At 45.2% G+C, this 16,242-nt stretch overlaps 1 protein-coding gene across 5 annotated transcripts in view; it reads left to right on the top strand.

Moving 5' to 3' along the window:
* The window catches only part of PTPRF (protein tyrosine phosphatase receptor type F), a 589,418-nt gene that overhangs the window by 549,664 nt on the left and 23,512 nt on the right, over positions 1-16,242 (top strand). For 4 of the 5 annotated variants that reach the window (XM_063140104.1, XM_063140096.1, XM_063140111.1 and 1 more), the window contains 3 exons: positions 2,136-2,287; positions 5,008-5,123; positions 8,611-8,708. In XM_063140104.1, the coding sequence (XP_062996174.1) occupies positions 2,136-2,287; positions 5,008-5,123; positions 8,611-8,708 (366 nt within the window). Of the gene's footprint in view, positions 1-2,135; positions 2,288-5,007; positions 5,124-7,073; positions 7,107-8,610; positions 8,709-16,242 lie in introns of all 5 variants that reach the window. The other variant, XM_063140120.1, reaches the window with a different exon arrangement.

Here is a 16,242-nt window from a genome sequence, read left to right as displayed (position 1 = left end):
CAGGAGAGTTGGAGACCTCGGATTAGCCAGGGAAGCCGTCCTTGAAACACGAGGTTTGGGACTACATGTAAAAGACTGACTCTTCACAAGAGCACTACAACCAGCAGAGCAAGTTCTCCAGCCACATAGATTTGTTTTGTGGTGCAGCTGCAACTGTTCTGTAGCGAAGCTCCATTGCGCTCACAGTGCTTCCTGTGGGCTCTTTCTAGCTGCAGTGTCAGGTTGTAACTTGGACAAGTTCAACCCAGTCATTCTCCTTACACTAAAGCAGGTATAGGCAACTTGTGGGCCTCCAAATGTTTTGGCCTACAGTTCCCATCACCCCCTATCCAGCATAGCTAATAGTGGCCAAAACATCTGGATGGCCACAGGTTGCCCATCCCTGCAGTAAAGCGTCCCCTCTTCATGCCCTCTCTGGTGTGCAGTGGCAACCCTGGGTGACAATGATGTTGCAGCATCATAAATGAGTGTTGCTGAAAGAGCTATTGCAGAGCACTGATTACTTTCCTATTTAGCATGTTTCATTTCTAAAATGAGAAGGGCAGGACTTGCACATCTCTAGAAAAATCCTAGAACTTTGAGAATGTGCTCTCATTTTTATGGCGTTTATTTGATACATTTTTAAACATCCCAATAACCTAAATTCTCTGTGCGGTGTACAAATTTAAAAATGTACAAAATAGCATTAAGACAATAAAACAAAAGAAGTTTTAAATAGCATTAAGACAATAAAACAAAGGAAAAATCAAGATAAAATGAACAGCAGAACATAATAAAACCAGAACCAGTAACAGGAGTAAACAGTGGAAAGATCTAAAAGCACTAAAAAAAAAAAAGACATCAGGACGGGCGAATGGGCTATGTTCAAGAATGCTGGGATTCGCTGAATGTTGCCATGCTGTTTGTCTCAGGCCCGATTCTCGTTTCCATTTGCAATCACTGCTTGCTCCGTGTGAATGGGAAATTTGCGCAAATTGAGCAGCGATCAAATGGGATATTTGTGTAAATCTCCAATTTGCACAAATCTCCTCCATATACTAAACTGGGGCTGATTCAGTCTACTGAGGAAATTTGCACAAATTGAACTGGGAATCGGAAACAAGACTAACGTGAGCACATGTTCGACAATTTGCAAATATTTTTGGTGGACACGTGCTCATATTTGGAGCTTTGAACATGGGCCTGCTCACAGATTTTGTAAGCAAAAATAAAATTCTTATAAATCTCTATCCCAAAGTGCCTGGGAAGGTCAAAAGATCTTCACTTGTCACTGTAAAAGTCGCAATGTAGGCAACAGGCAAGCTTCTTGGGAAAGGGCATTCCAGGGATGGGGCACCACCACTGAAAAGGCCCTCTCATTTCTCAGTAGTGTGAACATAGACTCCATCTGTTTAAAACCACAGCTTCAAGAACAGCAGGAGTAGGAGTCACTAGAAGTGGAATGGCCAAAAGTGAGATCAGTGTATGCTGCTCCCTTAGGCAGAGAAATAGGTGCTTTCCATAATAATGTAGAATGCATTCCTACCTGCCTATGTCTCTCCTGACCTACAAGGCAAATCTGAAATGGCAATGGCACAAGTGCTTCGTTCTTTGACATGAGCCAAGGTTTGAGCCTGCCAGCTTTGCAAATATAAAGTACCGGGCCAGACTGTTTTTGCTCTGTGGGTTGCAACTTGAATGAGAAGCTTTGTATATGAGGAGCCTGCTCTGTTCAGGGCTTAGCTGTAGCTTCAGGGACAGCCATGAGTTGGTCTGCTGTTTAATGTGCAACATTATGCCCAGCAGGTGTTCCCTGACATATCACCCCCTGGGCTGGTGTCCTTATATCAGCATCATAGGTATTATAAACCACTTAGCCACTACCCGCCAGCCCAATGCTCAATTGGCTGCAACTCCAAAGCCTATAATTTGGCTCTTTGTGCATCTGAGACTGGCAACTTGCTCTCAGCTGGGACATTCCATTCTGGCACTGAGGGGAGGAGGTAGCATTTTGAGGTGTCTGTTATTAATTCCATGGTTATTCTTCAGAAAGATTGCAGGTGGGCAGCTTGGGACTATTGGGCAGAGGGAAAGCTGAAAATAGTGTAGGTAAGGAACCTGATGAATGGTTTTGACTGCTCTTCCCCCACGCACAGAAGAGGTATGCAGCCAGTCCCTACTCAGATGAGATTGTGATGGAGGTGTCAGCAAAACAGCAGGATGAGCCAGAGATGCTGTGGGTGATGGGTCCAGTCCTGGCTGTCATCTTAATCATCATCATCGTCATTGCGATCCTGCTCTTCAAAAGGTGAGCAACAGCCTAGGACCATGCAATGGGATGGTGTATGTGGTGCAGTAGCGCACCAGCTTCAGGTGCATGACTTTCTATATAGTGAGACACTTAATGGCAAACCCAAGGGAACACTCAGTCCCCTCTGAGGCGCATAGTCTGACTGTGCCCAAAGGCCTTGCTCACCTGTACCTGCTAAACAGTGCTCAGTAAAGGAAGGGCTTTGGGCAGAAGTGGATGGGAGTGTGAGATCACATTCCATCGGCTCTGCATTTCATGTTGTACTGGAAAAGTGTATACTGTGAGTGCGTGGGGCTGTGCCAGCACCAGATAATTGTTTTTGATGCATAGAAGTTGGGAGTATTTCTGCTTATCAGAGTTAGGTTGATTACTTAGCTTCTGTAGCTTGGATTATGGAAGAGGCTTTGGCCAGGAAATGCCTACATCCCTCAGTTTATTCAAAGACCTGGTACTTTTCCCCCAGGAAAGAATGGCAACGGGTACCTTTGTTCCAGGGAGCTGTCCCCAGGGTGGTCATAGGTGTTCTGATCTATGTTCTGGGCCACAAATTTCCACTATGAACTGCTGCTGGGTTAACCAGTAGCTGCTCATTGGGTTACAGAGAATGCTGATTCTTCCACCTCAGTTCTGGGCAAGCTACCATACCTTTTCTCCAAGTAAATGTGCATAGTGCCAGGAGGGTGGCAGGGGGTAACTTTGGGTTACTGCATGCACAATTAATACCTCTGTGTAATCCTGGTTTCTCTTTTCATTTCTGCTGTCCCTGGATCTAGCAAACAAGAAAGGTAGATCTCCTATTTCTCTTTTTGTTTTGTATCTTTCAAATCCATGGTTTCATCTTGTTAAGATCTGCCCAGACCAGTCTGGCCCCTGGGTAGCGCTCTGCTTCTCTAGTCATTGTGATATGATGAATTCTTTCACCCTTCTCTACTTGGGGGTGCTTCCAGATGAGGCTTCTATGGCACTATCACCCATTCATAATTTTAAGGCAGGCATCCAGACATAGTCATCTTTCAGTGGGAACTGCCCATGTTTTCCCACTATTTCTTCTCTCTTTTTTCTTGCCACGGAAAATCCATTAAGGAGAAAAAGACAGAATAGTTGCATAACACCTTTTAATTGGTAGCACTACAAGCCCTCCATATAGAAGTACCCTTAGTCTTGCTGTTAGATTTAAAAAAAGAACTCCACAATTGAGGTGTGACAAAATTTCAGGGAATTAGTCACTTTCAAAGCACATGGTGGCCTGTTTGTGGGATTATTTACCCCATAGATTGGCCAAGAATATGATACTGCCACAAGCTGACTTGAGTTCCTTGGCAAAATTGACATGCTCTGTAAAACATTTCGAAAAGGCCTTGCTCTGAGCTATTCATTTTTCTGTGCCACCATGTCTCCTATAAAGGTCTCCCACTGGTTGCAGACTTTGGTGCCTGTCTGATCTTTGATACATCTGAAAGTAATGCCATTACAAGAGAGTGGCATTCACTTTTAGCAGGAGATGGGGGTCAAAGCAAAGCTTCTGACTTCTTTATACACTGGTCTCAGGTGATGAATTCAGGTTGATACAAGGCTCTTATTTCAGATGCTGTAATGATGTAGCTACTTTATAAATTACCCTCCTCCACTGCAATACAGCTAAACAAATGTGTTGAAAAGACCTTGCCTTTACACAGCACAGAGAGCTCTTTAGGTACCACACTAACTGCAGTGCATCTGTCTAGAACAACCTGGTGCCTGCTAGCACTACCAGGGGCTGTAAGTTGCTTGTAGTTTCCCTATTCATGCTGCCTTGTGCCATTTTCTGCCTTCTAACAACTTGGGTTTGTGCCATCAGGCAAATGAAAATCTTTTTCATGGTGCTATCAACTGTTCTCCATGTTAATCATCACTGCTTTTGGCTTGCCTGAAAGAACACCAGAGTACCTTCACCTTTAAAGGAGAGATTTACACACCACACACACACACACACCTGCTGACTTGCCTGCAGGGTGCAGCATAATGCTCCCTAGTACCCATCTGAGAGACTGCAGTCTCTGTTTCTGGAGCTAAAACATCCCTTCCTCACCCCATTACCACCCCACGTTACCCCACCCATACTTAGTGGCCCCAGAAAACACATTGCAGCTCCGCACTTCAGCATGAAAAAGCAGCTCCATATGGGCCTGTTTGGTTTAATGATAGCCAGTGAGCATTACTAATAATTCTTCTTGCCATCCCAAAATTTCCTGTAAAGGTCTCCCATTTAATTACTGGACAGGTTCATCTCTGCTTAGCTCGTGAAATCTACCAGGATAAGAGCCTAGGGTGGCAGAGCTGTAGGCATAAATATAGCATGAAGAGACAACAGTGTATTTTATTGTTCCATTAACACACGCCTGGGGGGCCTTCAGCTATTCAAGACAAGTATTAATGGACCAATAAAACTCACCCTGAAGAGCCCTTACCCCATTATATTACAACTCTTCACATTTTAAATAATTTTTTAATACTTTGGAAAATCTTAAGTGTGTTCTTCCACCACAGGAAGTAGTCCCTAATAAATGAATGGGGGTGGAATTCGAGTTCTTGTAATACTGTGCCTGGCTGTGAGGGAAGGGTCTCCCTAGCTTGCTGGTAAGTGTATTATTGAGACTGCTGCCAGGTCATCTTGAAGCTCTCTGCCATTTGGCCTAAGCCGAGATTCGATTTGTAAGCTGTGCCTTCTCTTCCTTTAGGAAAAGGGCCAATTCACCCTCCTCTAAGGATGAACATTCCATTGGCTTGAAGGATTCCTTGCTGGCCCATTCCTCTGACCCTGTTGAAATGAGACGGCTCAACTACCAAACACCAGGTAGGCTATGGCTGTTGTGCCTCCCATCCCCATTGAGCTCTGTGCCTGTCATAGGCAGGTATTTCTGGCCGGAGACTTTTGCTCCACCACCACCCCTTCAGTATGTGTACATCCCATGAAGCTGGCCAGTGGCTCAGTTCAATGCTCAGAGATATGACTAACAGCAGCTACAAACAGAACAGGCTCACAGGGCTTGCTGTTGCTCAAAGACCAGACTAAGCATGTGTCACAAGAGGCTGGCAGGCATACTATGACCAGGAGCATGGCTCTTTTGAGTCTTGGCAGGATTTATAGTGTATTCCAAAGATGACATTCAGTTTTGCCAACTTTGGAATATACCTTAAAATTAGTCAGCAAAAAGAAAGTCCAATACACTGATAGATTTACTGTCCAACATCAAGATAGGCAGATGCTATCCCAGGCTGTTTTGTTATTATGACTTGGTTCCTGAAGAACTTCCCACCACCCAACTTTTATTGTAGGTTGCAGTTACGATAGGTGCTGCTGTCAACAGCATCTCTTCAGCAGGGAGCCTGTCCTAAATTGGCTGTTGGCCATCATGCCCTTCTTAGCTGGTGAGATTCATGAAGGCACAATAGCCATCTAAAAGTCATAAATTAGGACTTCCTTGGCTTCAAGGTTCTACCTTGCAAGATGTGGCCTGTATTCCTTTTCCTTCAAACTATTTGTCCTCTTAGTGGTAGATTTTTTTGGTAAGGGGAGTATTTCCAGGATGGGAACTGCTAGTTAAAGTTGTGGCTATGTGCAGCACTATTCTCTTTTCTCTCCGTCCAGGACTTGACTCTACCATCTTATATTGCTTTAAGATGGGTTAAAGGATGGGGCTATGTAGCTTGCAGAGCTTGTTCACAGCTTGCAGAGCTGTGAGATGGGAACATGCCCCGCCCCACTAGTGGAAAGTCAGTATTTCACCAAATCATTTACACAGTCCAACATGATAGGAAAGCTGGAAGTCTAGTCCAAACTAGTCAGAGTGAGGAATGAAGCGTGAACATGGCACAGAGCTGTGCACAGGTACAGAAAGTACACAAAAAGTAACATTGACGAAAGCGCAGTTTGAGGAAGGTGAGCCTGCTTCATGTGTACGTATTCTCCAGCTTGACTAAAATTGCTGAGCTTCTGCTTTCAGCCTTTGCATCCTTTTGTCTACTCAGGTGGCCAGCAGGGAGCGGTCGGTGTGCCAAAGAAAGTGCTGGTGCTCACGTCACAGCCTGAGTCACTCAGTGGCCTCCACCTAGTCTCACCTTCATACTGAGATGGATGGATGGGGGCCTTCTGTGGGCCAGACAGCAGCAACTAAACCCTGAGCAGTCTGGTAGTAGATATCCCTGCTGGCAAATGTAGAGGCAGGAAAGGCTTTGCTCAGTACATAATTAATCAGGCTGCTGTTATTAAATATTAAGTGTATCGCTTTAATAGTTTCTACTTCAGACACAGGTTCTTGCGTGAATTGTCACTTCCCTTGTACTCATGTTCCATTTTGCAGGGTTCTGACAGGTCAGGCAGGGTGATGTCGCTATTCAGTGATGGGGTGAGTTATGACTCAGCCCTGGTCACAAGGCTCTGCTGCTGGCTCAGATAGCAAGGGAAGCATGGTCTTGGGAAGGCAACGTGGGCTAGAAATGGGAACTCTCTTTCCAGGCCAACAGGCAAAACCATTCATATAGTGTATGTTGTGGGAAATTCTAAGCTCTATCCTCTTTGTGGTAGTGAAATTGTCTGTGAAATACACTTAGCTGTAGCCGCTGCTTGTCTTAATACATCCCTCACCGTGCTGCTACATGTATAGCAAGTGTTGTGCTGCAATTTCTTCCCCCAAACAGGGTTCTGAAAGTGGTGAGGGGGACTTCTATGCTACCCTTTGACCCTCCTCTGTCATTCCCTTGAATCTGCCCTCAGCAACAGCTAATGGGATTTCTGTTCTTGCAGGTGCCAGTGGCCCCAGTTGCCCGAATATCTCAAGTTAGTTTTTTCTCCTCCTCCTTTTGCTTCTTCCTCACTCTCTTTTTTTCCCACCCTCTCCTTTCTTTTTCATCCTTTTTTGTTCACTATCATGAAGGTCAACCTCACTCACCACAGACATAGAGATAACAATTCACTGACTCATGGGCCCAGCAGTCCCCCAAAGGCTAGTTTCTGTTGCAATACCCATAAGATGCTCCAGCCTGCATGGGAGGAAAAGAAGAGAGGTTAGGTTGCTACAGCTTTTCAAATGATGCCATTCAGTTATCAGCCAGTGAAGCTGCGATCTGGGCTGAGCACCTGAGGCTGCAGCAGCTCTTCTCTTGGCAGGTTGTAGGTAGAGCTTCAACTTTAGAAAGACACGGCTTAGCTCCCGTTGCAAAGGATGCATTTATAGTACATACAGGGCAGATAACATTTCTTCCAAAATGAAATGGAAATGCTGGTCCAGTAAGCTGGCAATTGCTCATCTCCTGGATGTCCCATCCAGTCACTGTTCTGTTGACAATACCTTATTGGAATGCTTTAAGGCTGGGGGTAGTTGCTCTCCTTTCCTTTGACTTTCTCTTCCTGTTTTAATGCACTTCAAATGAAGTGTGTTACTTGCAGATATTATTTTAATTTCCTGATCTTCTGATGTTAGGTGGGCAAAGAAAGTAACTAGGAATTGGTTGTCCCCATAGGCTTGAGGGAGTCGCTTTGGCTCTAGCCTCCCATGAAATGGGGGGGGGGGCGTCTGTTGCAGTTTTAATTTCATGTTGATGCTTTGAGCATTACAGAGATGGGGCTCAACTGTCAGAGGAAGAACCCCAGACGGGTAGTTAGAGTCTGGTTAGAATCCACTTATAGTGTGGCTGTATATTCTTAAGCAGACAGCATACTCTTACTGCCCAGACCCTCTGGTCTCCCTCACCATAACTAGGCAAAATATTATTTGATAACAAATGTTCTTTAATTGCCCAGTTATTAGAGGAAGAAGTTATTGGTGCCTCTCCAGTGAGAATGTGGCTGTTAATGCTTAAGATCTGAGTGCTACCTGAACAGGCTGTTGAGAGATACAGAAACTGGCCCCAAGGCCCAGTAAGCAAAGGGGGCACCTCCTCAAGATCTTTGTTTCTGCTCTGTAGTGGACACGATTGGTGTGAACGAAAGGCAGGGAGCCGTTCTGCAAGAGCTCTGTGCTTTATTGCTGCTCCAATCTCCCCAGCCTAACCCAGTCTCATTCTGTTCAGGAGCATCTTTCCAAGCCCCTTCACCCTTTCCGCCTGGTATTATATGTGGAAGCCAGCTGGCTGCTGTCTCATCTTGAGCATGTACACGTACATTGTGCCATTGCGTGGGCACTGCATGTCATGTGACCTTGCTCATGTTCCATCCGTCTTGCCAGTGTTACACATTGCCATCTGGTCCACTGTGCACTTGTGGAAGAACAATTCCCTCTTTACCTTAGCAATAACTTCTCTCCTCTCTGCTACTTCCCCCTCCCTTGTGTTTGGTCTGGCAGGCATGCGCGACCACCCTCCCATCCCAGTGACAGACCTTGCTGACAACATTGACCGGCTGAAGGCCAATGATGGGCTGAAGTTCTCCCAGGAATATGAGGTGAGCAGAGTTATGTGTTCTTTTGGATCCATGGGCTCCTGAACAGTAGCTTCTGCAGCTTCTCAGCTCAGCCTTACTGAATTAACAAGAATTCCATCCTGACTCATTGTGCATCTGTCCAAGGAATCCTAATTTCCCAATACCGTGGCTTCTCCAATCCTGCATCTGTGAACACCCCTTAATCCCGATCCACTGCCCCCACTTCTATATTTTGCCTCTCTCAGTTCTTTCATGTCTCCATTTAGGACCACTTCACTATTACTTTCCAGACACTGGCAACACTGTCCATATCTTGAAAGAGCGTAAAATATGGGAATGGCCATGTGCATACCTGTTTTGCGTCCAGTCTATATAGTGGCTTCCCAATGTGTACATTGGGAGCAATATAGATACTGCTGTGGCCATTCTCACATTACATTTTACACATTTTCTGATAGTTATTAATAATTGTTAGAAAATGTAAGATGTGCAGTAGCCACTGGTGTGCTGCTTATGCTGTGATGGAGGCCAAAATAGTGTTATTGAGAACCCAAGAATTGCCATGGCTCTTGCTCGCAAGCTCCTTCTTTCCACGATGAACCATTTACTAGGCAGATGATTAATTTGAAAAATTGCTATGTTGGAAAAAGTTCCCTTGTAGCTATTAGAGTCACAGTAGCAGGATAAATGTTTTCCTGTGCTTGCAGCAAGCCCTGCAGGGCCCACTTCAGCGGTGAGGGGTTTATATCATAAATAAAACTCTCTCATATGGGGAGGGGGGAGGATAAATTGAGGAAGTGTCTTTTAAACACATTATTGGTCCTGCTTGAATTGTTATCTTCCTTTGCCCCTGACCTCCCCTTGCTGCAGCATATCTCCCTTGATTCAAGAGATGTGATACAAGTCTTACCCACAAGGCAAGATTATAGGGGCCAGCAAACCAGGGAGAATCACTGGCTAGCTAAAGGCTAGCATGTGAAAGTGGGACTAAAGCCTAGGAGGTTTGGTGAAATGGTTAACTTCACACTACTAAGCCATAGGATATATCAGAGAGAGGCATGTGATTTCCAAGCAGGGCTCCTGAGTGCACAAAATAAGCAGGCACGGTCATCCCATGTGCCTGTTTGCCTGCAACCCATCTGCATTTTATCCCATATGCAAGCCCATTTGTAGCCGGACCCTTCGTTTCACAGGTCATTGTGACATGAATCTTTTTTCTGGCGTGTGGCATGGAAGGACTATGTAAGCAACATTAGCAGCAGCATCTGGGGCTGAGTGGTCCTGCTCTTAGCGGGGTGGGTGGGGGGCAGAGTTACACTAGTGAGCCCGAGGTTTCTCAAAGTGGCTATTAGATACATTTGTGACATGCATCTTTCCAATCCTTCTCTTTCTGATTCCAGTTTCAAGCAATCACCTGCTATATTGGCCATGCTGAAGTAGCTATTAAGCAGGGAGCCGATTGTGGCCAAAGGCTTTTTCTCAGCAATTCTGCAGCCGTGTACCCCAGTCTGGGCCACTTGTTTCTTTTTTTTTCCAGGCTAGGGTGGGCTGAGTAGCAAGAGGGGATTTTCTCATGGGCACAAAGAGGAAGAGTCCTGAAGTGACATTGTCCCATGCTACCAAAGAAAACAAGCACATTGGCCTAACAACTACATTGACCCTTACTGGCAGAGCAGGTCCTGCACAGCAGACATAGCAGCATGAAGTGGGAGGAGGAATTATTCAGGTGCTGAATAATGAAAAAGCAATATAGCACCGGGACGTATTGCTATATAGGGAGGGTATTCTGTTTGCCCTCATGGATTACAGCTTCTACCCCCCAAAGAACTCCGATTTCACTTACAGCCCCTGTGAACTGAGGAGTCCAGCATATAGATTCCTATTGGGCTGTGTGTATGCTCTTGGTGCCACTTAGCTTGACCCAAGCAGCAAAGAGGGAAGGAAGAGCAATACAGGCCATCCCTCAAAGCTATTTGCTCTCAGAAATGTTGGGAAGAATGGCATTTTAGGTATTCTCACACAAACCCAGCAGCAAAACATCCTTAGGACAAGTTTGCACATTCTACAGAGGGCCTGCTCAAACCCATAGGGAAATTCAGAGCGCTGAATACCTAATAGTACTTTAGCCACAGTGTTGGGATAGCATTAAGAGCAAGGATCAGCCAAACAAAGGCTTGTTCCTCAGTGAGAGGAGAGGCACTGCAGCCTGCAACCTCTGCTTTAGGACCTCCGGGGTAATAGCAGAGAAAGTGAGGTCAAGCTCTGCAAGCTGAGGCTGCAGTTATGTCTGAAGCTGTGATGGAGAGGATAGTTGGAGCAGAAAAAGGATCTGCCCAATGGAATGGCTGCCTGGTCCCCCCCAGTGCCAATGGTGAGCCATTATGGCCTGAAGTCACCTTGTCCTTCTCCATGTGACTTGTGTACATGATAGGAGTGGCTAGCTCATTGTCACTCTTAATTGGTCTGGATGTGGTGGGTGAACCAAGCCACAGGGAGAGGATCTTTAGCTCTTAGTGTACAGTGAAACTTGGAGAGAATTTACAGCCAGGGATGAATAGAATTAAATAAGCAAAATTCTGCCAGCATCTTAATTATTTAGCTACACTTGCTGTGCTAGGACAATGGCTGTACTTGAGCTCCTCCTGTTGGACTGTTGTTTGCATTGCAGGCAGGCTGTGCCCACAGGATACCCAAAGCAGGTGGTCTGCCAGACTGTGGATAAATATTAGGCAATTTTGAGGTGGGATAAGTCCTCCTCCTCTGCTCAGTCAATGAGTTAGTGAAACTGGCTTTTGTCATTGACTAGAGAGCTAGAGTGCTTTTCTTCCATGCTGATAGGGAACAGATGCTGTCTGCTATGTGTGCAGTGGGTGAATTGGCTACAATTCTGTTCATTCTATCACTGATCATACAGACGGCACAGGAAATTTTGCTGCCTGAGGCAATGCAGCTAATGCGGCCACTACCACCGCCCCAAAGCCAAGGTGTATGGTACCCAAAGCTGGCCAAGTAATTTTGCCACCAAAGGATAAAATCCCATATGCACCTGTCCCTGAAAGTGAAAATACAACAGTAATTAAATAAGTAACATTTGGCTGCCCTTTCATGATAGCCAAAATCAGCTACCAGAAAAGGCCGCCTTCTCTGCTTAATGGTAGGGCTGGCCCTGAGCATGGGCATTTATATACCTTATGTTATACCTCCCCCTTGGGTTCAAAACCAGTCTGGAGCCTTTGTGTCAATGCTGGATCTTTGAAGTGAGTACAACATCATGCTAAGGCAGATATGCCCCCGAAATTGCCAATTATGTCAAGTGGGAAATACTGTTTTAATATCTTGAGAAGCTGTGTGGATCAACTTCACACTTGAGAATGTTACAGGGTGGTGAGGGGAACATGTTTTTGGGATACTGGCCCAGGAAGATGCCCATACTAAAGTGAGTATCTCAGGGAAGCAAGCAGAATCACAAGTGTTCACAAGGTGGTTTGGGTGGCCATGGACTGCTGATATACCCCAAAATCTTATGGATGGGTGACTCTTTGCCCACTTAGCTCAGTAAATGGGAGCTCTGTGTACTCTTGCCTTTTGCAAAATGTGTCTCTCCCCTGAATTATTGGGATGTGCAAATGATACAGTGTTGTGAGGGGCTTTTAGCCTATCCCTGCCTCACTTTATTGGGGCCAGCATATTTATTTATTAGTACTACTTACATACCACTTGATATAATAAAATCTCTATGCCTAGAAGATGGTGGCTGCAGTGCTCCAGAAAGATTAAATCCCAAGGTACTATAGATACTAGAATAGCTTCCTTCATATGAGATGTATTGTGGAAGGAGAGAAAGTGTCCAGTGTTTGGATCTGGATCTTTTCCTTACACAGCCTTACTCTGAGACTTCTAATGATGGAAATTCCTGTCTCTGGCTTCCCCTTATTCTCATCTTTACCAGTTTTCATCATAGAGCAGTTACCCAGGATTTCTGACCCCCAGCACCTTCCTGTTGGAGTGGAATCCACCCATCATGACTCCCAGAATGCCTTGCACTCAGCCCTCTCTCCAAAAAAACACTATGAAGCCAGTCATTGAGGAAACCCTCTGGATTCTGCTTAGCAACCACCTGCTGAGACAATATGTTTGCAGTTGCCCCTTGAATGATCATGAAACACTATCACATGCTTCCACGCATCTAAGCTGTCTCTTTTCCAACCCTTCTCTTCCAACCATCTGCCACAGTGTTAGGGCCCATGAGGAGCTGTAGCAAGGTGCAGATAAGTAGTGGTGTGATGACAGGCACAGCCAGAAAATAGTCATGTAGCCTGCACTGCACTACATCTCTCTCCTCCTGTCCTCCTAAAAGAGCCTGCCAAGCGTTCCACTGCCAGAGTTTCTTTAGTCCCCCTTGGCCATTTGACAGAAGAACAAGAAGCCCACTGGGGTTTTCTTAGTGTTTCCCCCAGAGAATACAGCCTGCCACTTTTAAGAGCTCAAATCAAGTGTGTCAGCAAGTGAGCAGTAACAACACACACACACCTGCTATTCCAATAATCCTTTTGCTCACGTTTCTCTCCTCTCTGCTCTAGCAAATAGAAGTCAAGTTGCAACCCACAACAGGCAGGGGTATAGATCATTGGAGGAGGAAGGTGGACAGGTAGACAGCGCATCTCTCTCCCTGCCACCAAGCTCTTGTGACAGGCAGTGGGTTTTGAATGAGCTCCTCGTAGTTTGATCATCCCCAGTTGCCTCTCTGCCTGCAGGTGCCAAGTAGCTTTGTAGTTCTGCATTGGTCAGTGGTTATGCTAACATGGCTTTTTGAACTGCCACCATTAATACTGGACTGTGTTGTTGTGCTTGTGTTAGATTATGGCCTCAAGTTCAGAATTTAGGAAGGGTAAAAAAAAAAATCCTCTTGATAACACTGCAGGATGGCATCCCCAAGCCAAATCACAGAATTAAAGGATTTGTACCATCCCAGCCTGCACAGAAATCTGTATTGTAAGAGAAGGTTGCCAACTTCCCCCCTCCCCCTGGTTCCTGTACTTTTTAAGAAAAATCAAGTAAAGCCTCGTCTGCTGTTTTTCTGCTGGATATTCAGTCATTAAAGGCACAGGAGCCCAGGTAGAGAAAAAGCTGATAAGCATATATTTATAAGTGGACAGAGTTTCTCCTTTCCCCAGTGCTCACTCACATATTCTTTTGGAACTGCCTTCAGTTGGACCATGTCTGGTTGTTGCTGGGCTAAAAGAGTGGGAATTAATTCTGTATAACCTGGTAAAGCAGAGATGCTTTGCCTCTGGACAGGACGTGGGGTGGGTGGGGGATGAACCTTTTTCTTGGTGTGGCCCATCCAGGGCACTGTGTATAATGAGTTTCAGCTGCATTCTGGGCATCCCTGCTTCCCTGCCTTATTTACTCATTTGCTCACCATTAAGGGAGAAGCAGGTGCACATTAATTCATCATTGAGGTTTAAATTAAATCATTTCACTTCTAAATGAGTCACTCATTTGCAGGCGTATTTAATTAGCACCTCTTCACAGCCAGGTGGATTCCTTCTCCTGCCTTTCTCACCTGTTTGCCCTCTTATGGGGTCGTTAGTGATAGAACAGTGGAAGATTTTGCACCTTCTCACTCTAAAGAGAGACAATTGCCTTAATGGCAATGCTGATGTTGCGGAGGAGTTGGGGAGAGATGGTAGAGCTGCCCTCCCCTCCCCTCCCCAGACATTGCAGCTGTCTCAGTGTGAGTTTGAACAGAAGTATGTTTTGCACTTCTGACCCTGCCTGTCTGGCTTTGAACAAGACCTCTGGGAGTGTAGTTTTCACTGTGCACAGCCATTCTAGTGGTAGAATGTATAAGAGAAAGTAGCCATTTTCCTAATCGCTTGCAAAAGAGGTTTTCTTCATCCAAAACAGCTTGACATTTGGCTGTGGTGTATTATCAGTTTCATCCATGAACAGCTAAGGTCCTGAACTGAGGGTGTTATCAAATCTCTTGAAAATGTGGCATATAATATTTTATTTGGTTTATTGAAATATTTCAGAACGGTCCTTCCTAATGTCTGTCTTGGGATGGGCTACATTTTCTGTTTTGAGCTGTGAAATACCTGCCCAGAAGTAAATGCATCCCATCACAGACTTATTGCAAAAAGAGAAATATAGTTTACTAAGAAGCCAGATGGAAACTCCCCTATACTTGGGAAAACAAGATCTGTTAATGTCTAAGATGGACAGCTCTAAGCAGGTGTGGACTCAAGAGAGCCGGGGTACTTCCAGGCGGAGGCTCCTAACACTGCCCATCATTGTTCATCTGCTGTAAAGTAAAAGCAAAATTCCCATGAACTCTCCACACTTCTTTAGGCAACTTTGGTATGTGTACCCTCACTATGCAGTGGGCATAACACAGTGAGTGGGCAATATTGTCCCTTCCCCTTCTGTGATCCCTGATGGTTGACGCACGCCCCTTTTGAAGCAGGTGTTTTTAGTATGTTTAGCGTGTCTATATTTTAAAGTACTTGCAATACAGGGTAAGGTGGATTGCAGACTTAGTTCTGAGTAGATACGGTTGCAATGGGGCTGTAAATCCCTACACACACCTATAAATAACTGCTTAGTTTCACAACTTGGTTAGGAAATTGCAGAATTTTGTAACACCCTTAAACTCCCCTCCCTTCTCTGCACATATGAAGGGACTCCTTTGATTCAAATAACTCAAAGGGAGAACAGTTGAAATTGACAAAATATGTGTCTACTTTAAAAAGGGGGGGGCAATTTCAGAGTGCCTCTATTCCAACATAGTGAAATTACAATTTTCAAAAAATGAGCACCAGTAAGAATATTGTAGCCAGATCTTACACATGTTTACTCAAAGGTAAGTACTGCAGCATTCAGTGGGATCTCTCCCTGCTTTTTTCCCTACAAGAAGTCTTGAGAGAGGGGAAAAGTCTTGCTTTGCAGGACACAAAATGTCTCTGTGATTTGAAATGTATAACAAAGCAATAGAAAAAAAAAGAGGGGCACCCCAGAATGTCATCCACCTTTCCCAGAGACATCTCCTCCTACCCTGCCTCAGCTGCACATTTTCTTATCCCTATCTGCTGAAAAATTGCACTGCAAAAAAGAAACCAACAACCACCAAGCATTTCAAACTGCATAACATTTTGCAGTGAGAAAAAAGATGGATGCCGCAATGGGGAAACACAGGCTGATTGCCGATGGATCACAACATCGTCATCTGGGCCCTCCACAAAGTTCCATGAATGAGGCAGGGCGCAGTAAAAGCCTCGTCTGGAAGCACCCCTTGTGTCGGCCCCTTAGGAGATGTGCTTAGTGTGACAAGAGCCCCAGTCACAAGCTGCAGAGAGCTGGGCTGCGTCTGCTCCTGCCACTTTGCACTGTGCTGCCTGCTTATTACTCTGATAATAGAAGATTATAGGGTTCCTATTGGAAACGTCTATTTACATCCTGCATTTCCCAAACCACCTATTAGCAGTGCTGTGATGTCACATCCTCCCTGCTGAGGCTGTGAAAACCCCTTTTGTGTGCTACATTGCTTTCCCTT

Source organism: Elgaria multicarinata, chromosome 1 (genome assembly GCF_023053635.1).
Source record: "Elgaria multicarinata webbii isolate HBS135686 ecotype San Diego chromosome 1, rElgMul1.1.pri, whole genome shotgun sequence".
Taxonomy (NCBI): domain Eukaryota; kingdom Metazoa; phylum Chordata; class Lepidosauria; order Squamata; family Anguidae; genus Elgaria; species Elgaria multicarinata.
The sequence above is the reverse complement of the archived record's forward strand: the minus strand, read 5'-3'. Positions and strand labels throughout refer to the sequence as shown.